The sequence below is a fragment of the Colletes latitarsis genome, chromosome 6 (genome assembly GCF_051014445.1).
Source record: "Colletes latitarsis isolate SP2378_abdomen chromosome 6, iyColLati1, whole genome shotgun sequence".
Taxonomy (NCBI): domain Eukaryota; kingdom Metazoa; phylum Arthropoda; class Insecta; order Hymenoptera; family Colletidae; genus Colletes; species Colletes latitarsis.
Window position 1 is genome coordinate 12,166,296 of NC_135139.1, and position 20,247 is coordinate 12,186,542.

At 37.7% G+C, this 20,247-nt stretch overlaps 1 protein-coding gene across 3 annotated transcripts in view; it reads left to right on the forward strand.

The window, feature by feature from the left end:
* The first annotated feature begins 4,066 nt into the window (after positions 1-4,066).
* The window catches only part of Sev (receptor protein-tyrosine kinase sevenless), a 38,317-nt gene continuing 22,136 nt past the window's right edge, over positions 4,067-20,247 (forward strand). For all 3 annotated transcript variants that reach the window (XM_076766087.1, XM_076766088.1, XM_076766089.1), the window contains exons 1-2: positions 4,067-4,901; positions 17,835-17,894. In XM_076766087.1, coding sequence (XP_076622202.1) covers positions 4,749-4,901; positions 17,835-17,894 — 213 coding nt within the window. In that variant the 5' untranslated portion in view covers positions 4,067-4,748. The remainder of the gene's footprint in view (positions 4,902-17,834; positions 17,895-20,247) is intronic.

The window sequence follows — 20,247 nt, forward strand, 5'->3', positions numbered from 1 at the left end:
CACAAATAGGAAAAGGGATTTTTTGCTATTTATTACTGTCGTTAAGCAAAGGATAAATAAATTCTTACAATTATTTGTTTATTTAACTCAACTTTAAATAGTATTTCTGATTATGAACTATTACTTCTAAACATTATGTATAAATATAAGAGATATCTAGAAATTAATCTTAATATGTTTTCGATCCATTTTTTAATACAAAATTTCCTCCTTGTGGGTCGTATAACCGATTGCGAGATATCCTGCGTTATGAGATAGTTTGTAATATTAATTGTGTCGAAATCGATACAAAATTCAGAGTTTTGCATCGAATATCTTGCTCGTTTCGATTAACGCCAATCTCCTAATATTTATTAATCGATAGATCAGTATTCAGATTATTTATTGACTTAAAAATCACTGAGCCACTGTTTACACCTCGTAAAACTAAACTCGCTCTAATCGCGCCGCGGAGTAGGCCCGCTCCGCGTCCAGCTGCGGAATAATGTCAACTTTCTCGTTCAGCACGAGCGTAGAATTAGCTGGCTAGGACAGATTAAGGATGTAACGTTTGTTGTAGGCGCATAGATCACGATGATGACCCGTAACGAGTACGTGTCGAGCGACAGGGCGATCATATGGGTACGAGGTACACCAAACAGGAGTGATCCGAGTGAGCGAGTGACTGAGTGAGTTGGAGGTCGGAGGAGTATATTGGCCATTTCCGCAGGAAGCCCTAGGTAACCTGTAACCGCCATTGAGGTTGGAGCTAACGTGCCACAGATCGCTGTCGTTTCATAACAACCCGTTCTGAATTCGCTTGCCCATAATCTCCACGCTTTAATCGATTGATCTTCGCTTTTCAACGTCGAACCCCAAACTTGCTTCTCGTCTGCAATCTGCTGACAAGAATGTTCGACGATCGATGGTAGTAACGCAACAATGATTTTTAATTAATGTAGAGTGTCAGAGTATTGGATCTTAGGTAGCCACAGACTTGGGACCAATATTGGGGACCAGAGCGAGATACAGTCAACGCTCTATTGTAGTGTTCTCCAAAATGGAGGGCTCTTTCCCTCGTTAAGTATTTCGTCACTAATGTTTAATAAATGTTGAAACTTATCAATTATTTGTTAGTTACTTATGTATCTACTAATTAATTGATATTGAATCAGACGAATTTAATTTTCATTTCTTTTTCTGCCCAAAAAAAATGTTCAATGATCTATGCCAGTATACTAATGAATGATAAAAATAGTGTAGAAATTTGTAATGATACCAAAATGGCGTGTACTACGAACACACAAAAGTGGTTAATTCAAGAAATAAAACAGGGAAAATTTGTTGAGGGTGTACATAAAATTACGACGAGATTAAGATGAAGAAAAGGAGAATAATAAAAGTTGATAATATTAAAAAAAAAAATTGCGAGAGATAGATACGTTGTTAGGTTAGAAGAGAATGGCAGAAATTCTTCTAAACCGCGATACTGGGTGGTGGTACTCTGTGCTACATGCGTGACGTACCTAAGAAAAGAATTCCAGCAGCTTCTGGGACTGGTGAAGACAAGAAATGTGGAAAAGGATAGATAAAGATAAAGCCATGTCGTGGCTGTGGTATTTTACGTTGGTGTCTAAAGGATGCACTCGATAAATGAAATTTCATTTTCAAAACGTTCGATGTCTCTATCGGGGCAAGTTCTCCAGCATGGAGAATAACAAGAAAATGTTTACAAGTCGAAACTCGCGACAATAACGCGTACGAAGGTAAACCGATGTCCCCATTGATCCGATAGATATGCGTGGAGTCGAAGAATGGATTTCTATCGGGTCATCGGGAAGAAAGAGCCGATGCGTGGCTCCGCGACTGACAATGGTACCACAAATAATACCGACTGGCTCTTGTCTCGTTCGCAGATTTAATCTGTCGAAATGAGTCACCGTTTCGACTCGATCACGGTTAGAAAGGGCTGAGGAATAGTATTAAACACACAATTGTGTTTTTATGAATCGGATGCGTCCAGAAACTATTAGGCCGCGTCACGCGAAATTGACGATACTCGATCAACTGTAGATTCATCGCGATTAATAAAGTAAACATGAATTCTCACAAACTGTTCGTGAAATTCGTGCAATTAATTTGAAAGTGACTTAATTTTCTTGCAACGTTTTGCCATAAAACCGACGGCGTGGTTTGTTTGTGGAAAACAGTAGCGAAGAAAAACGATTTCTTTTAATAAATGTGTATAATAGATATGCCCACAGTAGTTACCAAAATAAAATAATAGTTTTACTTTTACTTCTTGTTCTTAGTATTCCTTAGTCACATATAATACGACATTGTTTTAGAAATGTAAGAAAAGTAATGATAAGTATTGTGTTATGGGGAAAATTGACTGTATGTAATATTTTTTGAAACACCCTAAAACCAGAGAACGAACATTCTAGTTCTCTTCCTGGAGGAGTACGAACTGGTCCTCCGTTGACATTGCCATCCTTTTTAAGCACACTGTCAATAGAACAACGTTCTTTCTCGAGGGTGTCAAAATGATGCGTGTGTACAGAAATTTTTAGAGACGATGCATTCTTCTCTGAAATGTCAATATAGGAAGTATTTGTTCGAAGCTCGGCTTTGGATTTGCTTTGTGCTATCCGACTGTAATATGCGGCTCGACCTAACGCAAGAGAAGAGGGTAGTTGACTTAACGAAGTGATCTCCAGCCGGCACGTAATTTAAATTCAATTCGACGTTCCGACATTTATTTGTTTGTGTTTTACAGGGAGACTCGAAAAATCGTTTCGAAGAGCTTTTGGTGTATCCTCCTATGTTTTAAACATTTTCTTTGGATAAAAAATGTCTTCTTCGTAACTTTAAGTTACTCGGAGTTGAATAAATGTAATTGGTTTAAAGAATTACAATATCTACGTTCATTTTAATAATTGGAATTATATTTATTGACTTATCTCTAGTGTAAAACACATTTCAGATTGTGAATTAATGTTTTATGTTGTGTATATATTTATTTATTTGTTTTTAAATATTGGACAAAATTTTGAGTTTCTTTCATATGCAGATAAGCAACAGCACAGATGGAATGTTATGCTTGTTATTAAAATGTCATATTCAACCTTAATGTACTTATTTATTTCTAAACCTAAAATCAATTTAAAAGTGATCCAAATTTCACCTAAAGTCAAACCTTAATAAAATACTTTAACGTATATTTAAAAGATAAAAGCTTGTGATGATTGTACTGTATGTCTTGCCAGTGTATTTTCAAGTCTTTAAGATTGATGAGGCCCACCCCATTTTGAATAAATACTAAACTTTGCTATCAGGCTTCGTGAAAAACATCGAAAGTTTCGAGTGATCCTTGTTCGATGATCAGGGATTGTACACGAAGAGAATTTTTTATTAAAACTTATCCTGTAGTACAGAGGAATCCTACGATAACCTACCTTTTACATAAAATTTAGTTACTGGAATTTTTAGGTTTTATTGGTGTAAAAATATTACTAAAAATTAAATTTTACAAATAATAAGTACTCAACCGTGATGTTGTACTTGTTCAACTCGAGGGTAATTTTTAATTGAAATATTTACTGGATTATTCAATCCCTCTACAATTTTTCAAATGTACACTATTTAATTTTATTTAACACGTTGCACTACCAGTTTACCATGTTTGGAGGTGTTCTCGACATTTGTTCAAATAATATTACTTAAATTTCATAAATTTTACAAGAACTGATATAAAGTATATCGTGTATCTTCGTTTGAACAACACCGGCAACGTGGACGGTCGGTTGAAACGGCACGTGCGAATGTATGAATGAAAGTTTACGAGGATAGTAAGAACAGGTCAATCTGCCAATTGACCATTGGTCGGACCTGCACGACCAGAAGGTTCCGATCGTTCCTCCCTTCTGTTCGTCTTTGGACGTCCACGAGCACGTCTGGGGCTCACGTGCACGCTCGAGCGGAGTACCTACCACCACCGTAGGGAATTGGTCAAGCGGAGTGCAACAGATAAGGGTGCCGATGGTGGGGGATAGTTGACTCTAGTGGCTATTCGGAGTCAGTTGCTCTTATGCTCGCCACACATTAACAACATACACGCCGGGCTCTTACTGCGCGCTGCCTCGTGACTCGAACGTCACAGGTGATTCGAAACAGTTTCAATTTTTATTGCTCCCATCCGCGTCGAATTAAAACACACCAGTGAACGTTCCCCGTGAAATCGAATTGTTTCGATCTCGCCTGCATTGACATTCGTGGATTATTTCAGTGACAATCGTGCGAGACACCGAACGTTGGTATACGTTTAATTTTAGTTGTCCCTCGATCAGAGTCGGGAAACTTGGATATCCTTGCAAAGGCAGTCAAGACGAGTTCATTTCGATGGAAAATATTTTCACATTGTCTTCTGCAGGAAGTCTGGACCGCCTCGTATATTCTTCAAGAAGCGTCGCCGTGTGATCCTCGACGGAAGAAGGCAATCTACTTGTCTGACTCTTGATGTGATCGTTTAGTGTGCGATTCTAGTGGCTGTGCTAGGCGTTCCTTTTCGAAGAACAGTATAAGGAAAAGTCGAGGATCGATGTGCAGGAATGTGGAAAAAAGAGATCTAATCCGTGATCCGAATCCTCTTCCAGAGTCGCGGAGGTTGTCGGGATCGAGAGAACAATGACGACCGACAGTTGAACGTTTCTCGCAAAAATACCACGGAGGGTGATCGAGGGTTGGCTTCAGGGGGGGTTTTGAATATTATGTTAGCAACGGGATTATGTGTGTTCCTGAAGGTGCTGGCGTTGGCGGGAAGCGTCGCGGCGCTTCTGCCGGAAGACTTCGAGGATCGCGCTGCTCCTGCCAATTTGCAAGAAGAATGCGCCTCGAAGTGCCCCGATCTCGACTTGAATCAGGTATTTTCTTTACCGTCTCTTCTTTTCAATACGTCAACATTGAGCATGATGGAGGATCCTGTAAACAAATTATGTTTCGTTTTCTTTCTACGTTCCACTCATATTTATTCCATTTTCACTATATGGTCATCGTTACTGACTATGACAGCGTAGAGCATATCCATTAGAGATGCAAACTCTTTTACCAAGAATGCGAACAGGATGAATCACTTGTTAACCCTCAACTGCAATTGTGAAAAATTTATAGTACAGAGAAAGATATTTGACATAATTCTTGGACATTCTCTAGTTACATATACATACATTAGTCAAAGGAATTTGTAAATAGATCTTCCAACGTTTCTACAAACTAACAACAATAGTTTCGTCTTTCCGTTTACCAAGTTTCCAGCAACGAATCACGTCCACGATTCGCTGGAAACAGGGTACCTGTTGCGTACCCAACGCGAACGTCCTCGTGCCGATTTAGTTTGACAAGGTGACAGGTTATTTATTGTAATTGGCCCCCCGATAAGACCGAGCTTCAATCTCTTACCGATTATTGCGAGCAGAACTCTGAAACATTTTTTTATATAGAACGTTTTCGTGACCTTTATCGGCCCTCGCGATTACACTTTGTATTATTGCACGCTCTTGTTATGAAAGTGACGATAGATAAAAGTCGCCGGAGATTATTGCGCGTCCGTTTAGCCGGGAATTTAATAAAAATGGCCGTGCGACACGAGCCGGTCGCTAAATCGCCCGTGAAATTCGCGCCACTTTTTTCCGGTCGTGTTTTCCCGGTTGTCGCGCGGCGAACTTTGTTTACAGGCAATAAATAATCGCAATCGCTGGGAAAATTTCTTTATCGCGGCGATTCCTTATGCGAATGGGTCAACGGAACTCGAAACGAATCAGAAATCGCGCATCACGGCCGTTCGATAGCCTTTTTTTCGCGGGAGGTGTCGATCGGTTTCGTTTGTTGTTTTAATTTGCGCGCGTCAATCGTCGTCGCGACGCGCACCGTTCCGAATTTCGCGTACGATCTCGTCGATCGGGTCCATCGATGATCCCTCGCGAGGATTATGTAATTGTACGCGAAAAAAGAAGCCATCAATTCGCTCGGAACCGCGAGTACTCGGAGCAACGCGAGCGTGGCACAAAAATGGCTCCGCGCGAAGGACGTATCAATTTAAGTCCACTCTCCATCCCGACTGTACCATTCATTAATTAACTTAACTACACGACGGCGCATCATCGCAGTCTATAAGCATGGTCTCGAGGATGGAAGACGGGTCGTAACGGATACAGGAGTTTCTGGTCGCTTTTTTCTACTTTTTCTTTTCGCTGAGACATCAATCGCTCTCGCCAGGTGGTCGCTAAATTTTTGGACGTTGCTTCCGTTGACTCTGAGCAACGCAGTGGCTATAGACCATCATCTAGAAAATCTGCATGCGAAGTTTAACGATAGTTGAGAGTGGCGATTCTCCTTAGTTTTCTATTTAGCAAATAATTAAGAGCCAGCGATATCGTTGTATATGTTTTTTGCTGTTCCTTCGGCTCCCACAGAGCGAACGAGACGATTGAAAGGATGCATCAGGAGAGATGAACGGAATAAAAGGCGGTCTGAAGAAATGATTAAACCGATCCTTTCGTGGAGAGTCAAATTGATAATTGGTAGCAATTTTGTTCGCGCCAATTGCCGATGGCTCTGATTACGAGCTTTTTACGTCGCGTTTGGTCGCACGCACTAGAGAATCAGCCATTGGTACAAGTTCCGTATGTCCAGTTAATAGAATTCTTCGAGTTCTGACAAAAAAAGAGTAGGTTATTTTAATTTCTACACGCTATTATCGTCGTTAGGTTTCCCTCGGACCGATGAATTTCAATTATTTCGAAGGGGGAGCAGATAAAAGAAAACGCAGTCCCCAGAAATCAACTTCTCGCCCTCTTATCTTCCCTTCGAACGTTTTCCCTTTAATCACGAGTTCTTTCCTCGCGTTCGCCAGGGATTTCGAAAGCCGAGGATCGACGAAATATCATGGAAGATAAGAGGCATCGATCGGGGAAAGAATCGAACGCGGAAAAAACGCGAGACAATTTATAAAAGTCTTCGGGAAAAGAATTCGTGTTTACAGCGTACAAACGGCGCCCATGTTATTTACTAAACACGAGTACTAGCTAAGCCCCTTATCGTATCTCGAGGTGATGCCTAGGATGACCTTATTATGCTTGCATAATCGCGATCGTGAGCTTTCTAAACTACGTTTCAAACTGCCTCACGATTTTGACACTGGCGATGATTTATCGTATCACGGCGAGAGGAGATCCGACTCGGATTTAGTTGGCATCCGATAGGTAAATGCACCACCAGTTGACATTTAAGACAACCTCGCGGGTTCAACCGAGGTACCCGGCACCATTTTCTATCGACCTCGTGAGAAATAAATTGTACTAGAACCAGTGGCGGATCTAGATTTATCGGGGCAAGTTGATCACTTTGCGGGGCCTTTTCCTTCTTTGAAATAAATTACGATTCAACGAAAAACTTGTGACTATAAAATGCTTAGAATATAGCAAATTCAATGGATAAAAAACAATATTAAATAGAGAAAATTACGTATACACAGTCTTATAAAATTTCTACAAAAAAAAAACATCTGTGAGAATTTGATGTAAGATTCTGCAAATTAGTATATCGCGTATTCCAACGGCGAAGAAAGTAAAATAAAAGAAAGTCACTTGCATCATATCTTGACCATTTTGATCAATGTTTAAAAACATCTTGAAAAATTGATCATCTACAAAATGTAAACATCATACAATCTCAAAATCCAGTGATTGCACTCGTTGATTAAAGATACATAAAGCATTTTAACCTTTTATTAAATACACAAGTAAAAATACATGGAAAATGTACGAGTTTGAAATTTTTTAATTTTAATTTCGTTTGCTCATGTTATTTGGAACGAGCATTCGAAACATTTCGTCGTGTTTATGTTTTCTCCCGTCCATCGTTATTAATATTTACTTATCTGTTTTCGTTTTATTTATCATTTTTATTGCACAGCGAAGAAAATATACAAACGTACATACGGATACACAAATGAAATACGATAAAACGTGGAAAAGAGGCGGGGTGCAGCTAAAAACTGTTTCTAAATCTAATCTCGATACAAAGTTTCTTATCAATATGAAGCTATAAAAACGCGTAACCCGGCTTCTCCATAATTTTTCATGCATGATGCAATTTTATGACCTTTATATTATTGAATTTGGTAAACCATATAGATTTATATGAGTCTCTTATGAGATACAAGAGGGCAAAGGAAATCTAATATTAATTCAACTGCTTTTAACGTATATACTCATTATGAGTATTGTTTTACATTACAAGGGAAGAATCTCGTGAAATAAACTTCTTTTTTTGCAATTTCATCATGAACACCTGTAAGATACAGAATAATAATTGTTCATGTAATAAAACCTTCTTTATTACAAGAATACTTCCTAGTTCTCGTTTCTAAAGCAATATGGTCGACTCTTAACTCATTTCATTGCGAACAAAGTACGTATTGGGTTATAGAAATCTTAGTGACAACTTGGCGATTGTGAAACTACTTATGCAAAAAATTTATTATTTTATCTTTATCCACGAATTAGCCTTCTTTTATTAGAATAATATACGATAACTAAAATCAACATTCTACAAGTCTCTTGCGATGTTTATGAGATCGAAGTTATTCAGATAACTCTTCGTATGTTTATTGTGGATAATATCATTCTGCATTGAAAATTCTAATTTTTATGCAACGTGTTACAGATAAAACGTTGTGTACGTTTAATTTGTTTTTCGAAATTTTCCTCTAGATAAGAATTTTTTTCACCTTTGAGAAAGTGACCCACCTCTGATAGAAACGAAAACATTTGATGTATCGTCACGAGCGGACCAATCAGGAGACTTTGACTGCAGCTCCGCGCTTCCCAGAGTTGGAGGCTGAAATTCCTCAATTTCGTCGACGCCGTTGAGTTTTTCACTTTAATTGGAAAATAATTACTTAAACGGCGTGTGTAATGGATCCCCTCCCACGCATTAACCTACATACGATTTCATTCTACGCGACCGAGCGTAACTCGTACCTATAAGGATTCGAATCTGTCGGCGAACTTTGCGAGAATTCTGTTCTCGTGCTGCACGAAACTACGTAGAATCCGCAGGATTGCACGCCGTGCAATATTATATGTGTAACCGTACACAATGAACTTCCTGCTGGCCACATCCTCTCACCTACAACGAGAGCCTCGTGAATTGCTACGGGTTCACCTCGCAACGCGTGCATCGATAATCGTGCGAAATTCGAAATCGCCAACGAATCCAAGATCCCATACACCAGTGCTTTGCAAATTGTTTTAAATCCACCATCCCTTCAAAAATAAACAGAGAATTTCTGTGTTAAAAATTTAAAAATATTTTTGAATCGAAAATTTAAAAATGTATTCGGAAACATCTGTAAGTGTGCAAGTATTTTTATACGGATGAGACATACCACAGTTTTTGCGAGTATATACAAAATATATTTCCAGCGACACACGATGAATCCCCCCCATCGAAAAGAAAAATAGGAATAAAAATCATTGCTAAGTTCGACCTCATTTTATTCTGATATCATTGAACAAACTTAAAAATATATTTACGAATTTATTTGTATGTACAAATCCAGTTTCCGTGAACTGTGAATACGTTTAGTTTCGTTGAAATAAATACTACGTTTTACGCGTTACGTTCTATTCGAGAGATCATGTATTTTGCATTTTTAATTTGAGAATAATTGTCGGAAAATTACGAGCTATTACGCGTGCGAGTGAACGCTGCGCAGACGGTGATCGAGGTAATCGGAGTCGTTACGAGATACTGTTATTAATTTCAGTTACCAAAAAGAAAAAAAAACGTTATCGTGGAAGAAACGAAATCGCGAACGAACGATTCGAGTAATCGGGATAGTCGACGTACAGATTTAGTTATTGGATCCAGACTCGATTATCGGAGATTCCGTTGAACTTAATCACGCGGACTGAGAAGATGCCACGGAGCAAAAGAAACGCAGAAGATTTCACAGACGAAGAGATTAATGATTGACGGCGATTCGCGAAACGAAATTCATGAAGGACGAGGCGATTCCGTCGATTGAATGATAGTCTAGTTTCACGGACTGTTTAACCGGTCAATCGTCACGTTAGGAATACAATAACAAATTGCTTTTGAAGTATAATCAAGTCTAATCAAAGCAAAGATTTACTCCGAAACGTAAATATATTTTTATAAATATTTTATATATATTTTTTAATCTTATCGAACTATAATTTGGGGCCTTATCGATGAAACCTAATAAAGAACAGACATCAATCTGAAATTGTTAGGGATTAATACGTCACAATATGTTTCTATGCTTAAATACTGTTTTTATCGAAGATAACAACTATTTAAATCAAACGAGATATGAGATAAACGAGAAAGAAATAAAAATAGAAGTTGATATATTAAAGTTTTGAAATTAATACTAATATAATTCAAAAATATAACTTAGAGAGATTAGTCTTAAACTTTTTTATTTAACGTTTTGATGTGTATGGTTTCAAGTTATCTTCAAAAAGAAATAGCATAAAATTATATAACCTGCACAATAGAACAATATAACTTTTGGTAGATTCTATAATTTCATAATTCTAGAGATTTTTCAAAACTTTACGAGTGAAAACGTTAAATCGAAAAGCTCGTTCAAAATTGCCCCATTAGCCAATATTTCATTTTCATCGATAGTTGGAGTATTTTAAAATTGAATTCTTGCTCGTACGAATTTTGTTTAGTCAGGCACGTATAGGGGCGAGGCCCTCATCCATTAAGAATTGGTGAATTCGGGGGAAATTCGTTTTCAAAAGGCGACGTTGACTTTCTCACACGATCAACGACCGTGGTGATCCATTATAAGAAGACAGAATTAAGTGATGAAGAGTTCGATTCGGAAGAATATAATAATTTTGTTCATAATCGTTAAATATCGTGTGTAATATGTGTGCAATTCCACGACTGACGTTGGCGCTAATCCCTCTAACTTCGAACTGCAAACAAATCCTGGGAACCCGGGTTTCGGCGCCTTTACATGACGTCATATCAATTAAAACGTATGCACGTTACACGCACACATACGCGCAATCAGAAGTCGTACGCGGTAGTTTGAAGATGGTAACTAGTGGCAGCTGATGGCGGTTATTTTTAATTTATCCCATGGTCTTCAAGGTAATGAACGAAATTAATTGACGACTGTGCGTCCGAGCGTTTAGAGTCAGCCTTGACGAACCGTCCTTATTGTCGTTGAAATCTAAAAGTGCTACAGTATCTTCTCACAGCGTGAGTGCCTATCGAATAACAATAACATTGACAAAACGTTTCTTTCGAATAGTAGTGCACGTTGTTATATGTGAATATAACAACGTTTATATAAAATAAAATGGAAATTTTGTTGTAGGTCAATACGACCCTGCATTTCAAACCATCCGCCATTCGAGGGTTAACGAGTAACGGATAAGAATTCGTTGCATTATATTTTATTATTCGAAATCTGTATTCAGATAAGAATTTTTCCCAACTCTATTTAGTAAATCCAGGCTCGAGAAATATCCACGAGGATTACGCAACGCGCTGAGACGTGGAAATGCTTTTCCATCATGGACGACGCTATGGAAGATACTTCCTGTTCTTGGGGGCTAACTAGTGCAAACTGAACCACGCGAGGCGATGTGTATCTTTTTAATTCGCCGCGTAACACGAGAATAATTGGCGCGACTCGCGGCCCAGCTCGATGTTTGCGCGCAGCGAAACGCTGAAACGACGACTGCATCGCGTTTTAAACAGCCACGAAGAGGGACGCTGTTAAAGTGTTTGCCAAAGACAAACCTCAAATTTCAAAGGTAGATGTTCCATCCCAGTGGACACCGTCCGGTGTATATTCAACACCGTGCGACCACGGCTCGTCCGAGACCGCACAAACCAAATCTGATACCCTCTGCCATCAACTTCAACCAATGTTGCACCAATGTTGGACCATTTTTATGGGGTTTTTTTTTAAATATTCTACACCAAAATACGTACTGTTTGCATTTTGAAACATTGAAACTCTCTAATCCGTTTCTGAAATTACGATTTTTTATATATACGCATGAAATTTCGGGAAAACATTTCCGGCCTAAAATTATATTTTAGATAAGGAATTTTTTTCTCTAAAATGATTAGGATTTCGAGGGTATGTCTATTCACCAAAAATGATTGTAATTGCCCTCTGCAACCAAAACTAATTTTTTCAGAACGATTTGAAATTTTTTTTTCACTGAAAAATTTAGGCACCTACCCCCTGTCGATTTTTCTTACAAATTTGTGTCTTAAGAAAAAAATAAATCATTGTCGATACTGTGCTAGCATTGTACTTTCAAATATGAAAAAAAAACGTATTATATTCCGCTTTAAAGCGTACGACTTGTTATTTAACAGACTCTTGGTATTGTGTAAACCTTGTCTTGAGGACATTTGGATTTAACGGACACTTCCTGCTCTAATTAGACCTCTGAATCGAGGTTATACTGTGTTCCTTAATCGTAAGTATACGCAATGATTGTTAACATGCCACGGGAGCACACGTGGAACGTAACAGGAAAAGAAGATTTTCATCGCTGCAAGATTTAGCTTCTCTAATTGGACACTATAACGGGAAGATTAATGACCTGAAAGCGAAGCCATCCCATTGTAAGGAATCTGAATATTAGGAGAATGAGAGCGTAGATGAAAAACTCAAAGGCAAATTGATCGACGAACTTAATCCTGTGGACTGGTAACCAAGAATAATTGTATTTACGAAGTTAATACGAACGCGAGCTATGTGTTTACATAAATGATCGATTTACTTATCTTACACATACATGCAACATTCTTAACGATGTTGTTTACCCCGTAAAAAAAAGATGATTACTATTGACTCTTGGGGAACATCGTATTGTTTATTTGTAGGAAATACTATTCTAGATCAAATATCCGACGTTGACTTCCAATTAGTTCGGATAATCAGTGGTCTACTGTATAAGTTACATTTACGTAACATGTTTGGTACCCTCAGAATAGTTCGCACGTCTAATAATCGAAACACTGATTACAAGTAACGACAAACGTGTAATCGGCGTCTTAAAATGGTAATAATCAGTGGAAACCTTGAGAATGAAGGGTGTCGATGAAAATCCGTCTTGCGTGCATTGTGTTGGGGGGACGACAGAGGCCAGTTATTATAGCCAATCATCAACGTCACAGCGACTTGGAAGAGGGACGCAACAGTTGGCGAACGCTTTCGAGCGTGGCGAAGACGTTGAACACGACGGAAGGACATGCGGAAGGACGAGCAGGTACGCATTAGGCGATTACCTTAGATCAGATAAAACAGCTCTTTACAGGCTGATTTCCGTCTTGAAAACGACAGGTAACATCGTGCTCCTTTTAGTGGGAACGGAAGCAAGGACGAAGGTATCGCAATGAAACGGAGTGACTGTCTGAAAATGGCTAAAGCGATAATCGGGCCTCGAGAGCCATTGGAAATTTTCGAAAATTAACAATCTGCGTCTGGTACTTCAGGACCCTAACAAAAAGGTTCTCTAAAAATAAATGAAAAGTGTTCCGAAAAAAACTAGGTACTGATATACGCTTCGGTATATGTATACAGGGTGTTCGGCCACGCCTGGGAAAAATTTTAATAGAAGATTCTAGAGGCCGAAATAAGACGAAAATCAAGAATACCAATTTGTTGATGGAGGCTTCGTTAAAAAGTTATTAACAATTAAATTCAAAAATTTCAAATCGTTCTGGAAAAATTATTCTCGGTTGCGGGGGTCAATTACAATCATTTTTGGTGAATACATATACTTCCGAAATCCTACCCACTTTCGAGAAAAAAATTCGAGTAAGTGCTGAAAGTTTTGGGTGAAAAAAAAAGACTTTCGAATCGTCTCGGAAAAATTATTTTTAGTTGCAAGGGACAATTGCAAGCATTTTTGGTCAACAGACATACCCCCGAAATTCTACTCAGTTTCGAGAAAAAAATTCCTTACCGAAAATCTAATTTCTGGCCAGAAATGTCTGCCCGAATTTTCATGCGAATCTTTAAAACGTCATAACTTCTGAACGGATTGGACGATTTTAATGTTTAAAAAAGCAAACTACGCGTATTTTGATGGAGAATATGTATAAATCGCAAAAATATGCGAAAAGTTGGTCCTTGTCCCCGCAAAATGAGAAAAACCCCATAAAAATGGTCCAATTTTCAAACAGCCATAACTCCCACAATTGTGAATATATTTCAATGAAACTTTTTTCTGAAATAGAGCTCATGGGTACCTACAAAAAAGTATTAGACAACTTTTTTGTAGGGCGTCAAACAAAATTACTAAAAATGAAAAAGGAATTTTTAAGAAAAATCGACAGGGGTAGGTGCCTAAATTTTTCGACGAAAAAAAAAATTTTTAATTAATTCTGAAAAAATTATTTTCGGTTGCGGGGGTCAATTACAATCATTTTTGGTGAATAAACATACCCCCAAAATCTTACTCACTTTTTAGAAAAAAATTCGAGAAGGTGTAAAATTTTTCGACGGAAAAAAAAATTTCAAAGCGTTTTGGAAAAATTATTTTCGGTTACGGGTGTCAATTACAATCATTTTTGGTGAATAGACATATCCCCGAAATCTTGCGCATTTTCGAGAAAAAAATTCAGTAGGGGCGGAAATTTAAACGTTAATAACTTTTTAACGAAGCCTCCATTAACAAATTGGTATTCTTGATTTTCGACTTATTTTGGCCTCTAGAATCCCCCATTAAAATTTTTCCCAGGCGTGGCCGAACACCCTGTATGTCGACGAATCTTTGCTTTAAAATATTTAATTTTTTTTGCAAAGTTTGAGTGTAAGCTAATGCAAAACAATTTCTATTTTATAGGCAGAGATTTTTAATTATTATAGAATTTTTATATCGTTTTAGTTTACTTGGTAATTTACAATATGTTTTCGTCAGACTGATTGGAAGTATACAAGAGAATGATGCAAAAGAAATTAAAGAACAACTATCATTTCCAATATTAAAAACACAAATTAAATCTCTAATAAACGAAGTTAATTTGTCAAAGAATATTATCCACGTCATTTTGAATGTTTATAACACAACATAATGTCTGATCTCACTTCGAGTGATATTTCTAACGGCTAATTATAGGATATAGCTTATTAATTGTATATTGTTACTAAACTTACAGTTTGCTGTCACTGGGCAAGACAATGTCGATCGTAACTAAAACTAAGAAAAATAAAAGGCGATACGTCAAGCAGAAAAAAGAAGGAAGAACGTGATTAATGCAATGTACAGAAATACACGTGGAAATTGAAAACGAATTAGAAGTTCGAGTAGATTTATTCTGTCGTAGGAAAGTGGATTATTATTGCGAATATCGTAGCGTGCGGACTGGCGATGTCGCAGGGGTACTCGTTTCATATAGTGTAGCAGTCCGTACGGTTTGATTAATCGGGTGCAAAGTTAAACGAGCATTCGTGTCGGAAGGCAAGGAACGGACAACGGAGATGTTTCCATAATAGAAAGAAGAGAAAGAAAAAAATTCATCGTAAAATTGATACATCCACGCTGAGTGGCGATAGTCGCGAAAACACTGCACCGTTTCTCCGGCTGTTGTTATCAGAGGACTCGTCACTCGTCGTGGCTGCTGTTGTTCGCGTGAAAACAGAGAACAGCGGTCCGGGTTAACGTTTTCTTACGCGAAACTGTCCAATTGTTATATTTTCTATACGGAAAATCTGGAAATATCTGGATATTCGATTTCATCTGTCTTTTAGAGCTATAGCGAACAGAGATTTTCGACTTCCTTTGGTTATTAGAATTTGCTAGTTCAATTCTACCCATAAATGTTACATTTAGCAATATTAAGTTTTCTATGAATAATAAGTAAGTTTCCAAACTGGTTACCATTAAAAGCTACCATTTTATTTTACAGTGGTTCATTATACTAGTCAAGAGCATCCTAAGAAACAAGTTTTAGTCCATATTATGACCCCAAATTATGAAAATGAAAGTTACAATGAAATACTGACTCTAGTCTTTCAGATACGAAGAATAGTCTCAAATTAGAGAATGCATGATGTTTATCGATTGTAGGCCATTTGTTTAATATCAATTTTTGGCCCCCAAAACCCAACATTTTTATTATCTGGCCATTCTTAAAGCTAATCGATGCCTGCATTGGACTTGTGAAATTAATTTTGTTAATTTTGTTGACTGCTTCTAGGCTTCGCGTTTGCAAACAGGTTGAAAAAAAATGTTGCTTGAATGGCGGCAACGGCACGGTCACGTAACGTGCAGGGGCCGCAGAAAATAAATTGAATCGCTTGCCAGCTTTAAAAGATAGTAAATTGTTTCATCCGGTTCAATTGACACCCCCGGTGTACCTAGCCTGTCGCGAATGAATCGCCAAATAATCGTGGCAGGTTCCTGATATCATTTCGAATAACGTTGTCGTTGCGCCGTTTGCACCTGTACGTTACGGCGCTTCCGGTACACAGGTGCACGTCCGGTTTTTAATGGAAACGTAAGCAAATTGTTCGAAGCAGAGGGAGGGAACGCGAGGAGTCGGTTGGATCGAGGGTTGCGAACAGTTCGGTTGCCGATAACTAGGGTGTGAAACCACACGTACTTGCATGGGAATTTCGGGAGTTAGTTCCTATGCATATTTAATTGTCTCATGTTTATTCAAGAACTCGGCGTCACCTGTCCCTACGTGAAATTAAATCAACGCGCGTGGAAACTGTCGCTTTCGTAGGTTCTATCGTCAACTACCATCGATGAGAAAATATTATACACATTTTGTTGAGAATAGTCGTTTCCATGGAGCTGTACAAATTTTTAATTATTGATTACTATTTATGAAATTTAAGGAAATGAACAAATTTGTCCCCCAGCATTTCGAGAGTGCTTATTTCTTTCCTTCTGTGTTTCCTGCAAAATCATTTTATTATCGTTAATATTGATACTTAGAATCTTATAATAAAGAAGTTTCAAGTATATCTCAACTTTTTGATTTCTGATCTATTAGGATAGGAAAGTATTGTAATTTAAAAAAGAGCAAAATCGGCCCATGGATAATTGTAGTTTTTCAATTTTTCTGATATGTATTCGTTGCTTATTAAAATTTGAAAAAATGTTTTAAATAATTCTCGGAGAAAATTAAATTTTCTATGAAAAAGCCAAACAAATATTTTCTCTATTTTTTCTAATAAAGACCAAATTAAACAAAGTCTTATTAAGTTAATTTAATTAATACAGTTTTTATCTCAACTGTCTAAGGGACTGCAATTGATAAATGAACCTAACTGCTCTAACCGCCTTTCAGACAGCTGTTGACGATAATGTGTTAATATATTAACTAACGAGAGAATCACATCTAATCTGAACTTATTGTATAAAATATTAAATGTATAATTCATTATAAAATCAGTTCGAACGTATCTGAAAGAAGAATTAGATATTTTCCGTCCTTCAAGTTTAAATATACTTATAGGTTTGAACATGTTGCATACATACTTCACGATTAATATTTTATAGTAACTGTTCATAGATTTTATAAGACTCGTTAATAATTTTGTTTTATGACAAACGGTAAGTGGAAGAAATTTACGAAGCGCTAATGTTCCTATAATAAATCAAATGCTGTCTCGTTGCTGTTTCATAGTTTCTGAACCTAGATCGTAAAATTCAATGCTAATTACAAAGGTTTGTAGGGGCTTGACTACCTGGATTTGTAAAGGTTAATCTTTTAATGATAACTGTAAATCCTAATAATGATAATTTGTGTTAAATCTGTTTCAGAATCGGACGGACGACTCGAGCTCCGAGGAGGGATGTGGCGTGAGATGCAAGGTCGACCAGGTGAGCATATTAAAAACTCTACCGGAGCTGTAAATCTATTCCACTAAAAGACTTGCAACGCGGATTTAAAGCAAGTTCTCCAAACAAATTGTTTTAGTCTAACAAACACTATTAGAATAATTTTTTGGAAACAAAATATTTTAATATATACTCATTAATATGAGTATTAATAGATGAGTAAATATTATATTATATATATTTGCTAGTATTTCTAAAGAGGTTGGGGATTTGTTTCGAAGACCAACGAGATTCAAATTATTAAAATTGGCTGCGTGAAATAATATGTAAAATGAATTTGATGTTGGATAAAACTGGTGACTCAGAGTAAATATTGTTTTATTATAATCAAAATTAATTGAAACCCAGCAATTTAAAGCGAATCTGGCAAGGGTCACACATTATGGCATCTAATCAGGAATGTGTAGGGTTAATTATAGAAACAAAACACAAGACACGATGATGATAAATTGCAATGTGATAAGTGTGACGTAAAATGAACAAAAACGTATAGTATTGTGAAAGTTATGATTGCCAGCATTAAATTGTCTTCCGTGGGATTAGAACAAAAGCTTATTGTTAAGATCTGTGGTTTCCATACTTTTTGGAAGGCGAAAATTCAATTTTACTGTTAATATATTAACAAAAGGTGTTTCGATTATTCACATTTCTATATATTAAACATCTTCTTTTGCAAAATGTCCTTTCATGTAGGGTCACATCTCCTACTTATCGGACGCTTGGTACAGTTTTTTTTCAATATCAAGAAAACAGGTTGTATTTCACGATATTTGTGACTTTCACAAGATAATATAATATTATTTATTTCATACTTAATCTCTGTTCCCAAATATTTTTAGCACCGATAATACAAATGCCTCGATAAAGTGATACGAGTTTTGATACCGCTTGCTCCTTAATTATATTATTTATTTCTTAAGCTACAACAAACAATAAACGATCATTGTATACCTGTTTAATTTCACCATATAAAAATAAATTTGGATAAGATTTATGAGTCTCAGCAAGGTTACAAAACTACTCAAGCAAATGTTAAGTTATAAAATTTTAGTCTTGCAGAATATTTACACTTTCGATTTCGCACTGAATGAGTTGAAGTAAACAATTCATAAAGGAGTACCGTTGGTGGGTGCTCCAGAGTAGAGGACCCCCCTCCGCGGTAGAGCAAGTTCGTCCGGATACGTCGTGAAACCTTCATCAACGAATCGACTTATAGAGACCGATGCGGCTCAGGACGAGGATAATTCTCTCGTTGCAACGCGAATTTAAAGCAAGTTCGACGGGGAGCATCGTCGATCGTTTATTAACGTACGCGAACGTCGGAGACGAAAATAAAGGGATGCCGGTCCCCTGGCACAATGAAAGTACTTCCGCTGGTGTCCCCGGGGGCCCTGTTCGCTGGCTCGTCAGCCAGAGAGACGGTAAACGGCAAATAAAAACAAAGTCAGGTCTTCCTCCGTCTCCCTTTCTCATTCACTCTCTCTCTCTTTGCCAAAGCGTAGGTACCCAATGAATGAATGAACGTGTATACGTATTACGCGTACGAATGAAAGAATGGCCGGGCTCGTACGGCTTCGTGACTTTAAATTGGATCGCGTACAAGTGCGGCCTATGGCGGATGTCGCCAAATTGCCGTGCGACTCCGGATTCGCTCTCTCCGTTTGCGCGTCTCTTTCCGCTTCTATGGCCCTCTTCGTCTCTCAGGCAGCCCCGTTCCGGAAGTCCGTACGAAAAACCGGGGAAATCGTCCTCGCTAGCGCGCCGTCATTTTCGCGACGATCGCTGTCATCGTCCTCGCGCGTTTTCTCCATCAACTTTCAGCGTTTCCTTCATTCTTGGTTCCTGGTACCTTGAGACTGAATTTCGTTACTTCGTATTCCGAATTTGACAAATTCGCTTAGTATTAATATTTATTTAGAACCAAAACTTTACGCTCTTTGAAAGAAGTAGTTTGCATGGGTCCAAATGGACCCGGTGTCTGCTGGAATAAATACCAGAAATTACAAATTTTCGGGTCTTTAGTAACTTCTACCAATTATCCATTATTTGCTTTGTGGTATCACGGCTATAAATTAACTCATATTTAATACTTAACCTGTTGGTTTATTAACTTTGACTTACCTGTGTAAAGGTCAGTTTATCGTCGCGAAACTGAGAATGATAGGCGAAGCTTGAACAATACTTTCAACACTGACCCAAGTGCTCTGTGCTAATCGTTAGAAATTGACACTTCAGAACGATAAAACACGCCACGCATCTGCGCGAAGGAACAAATTGATCAGACCTTGCAGGAATCGCGAACGATCATTGGCACATTTTAGTGGGTTAGCACAGT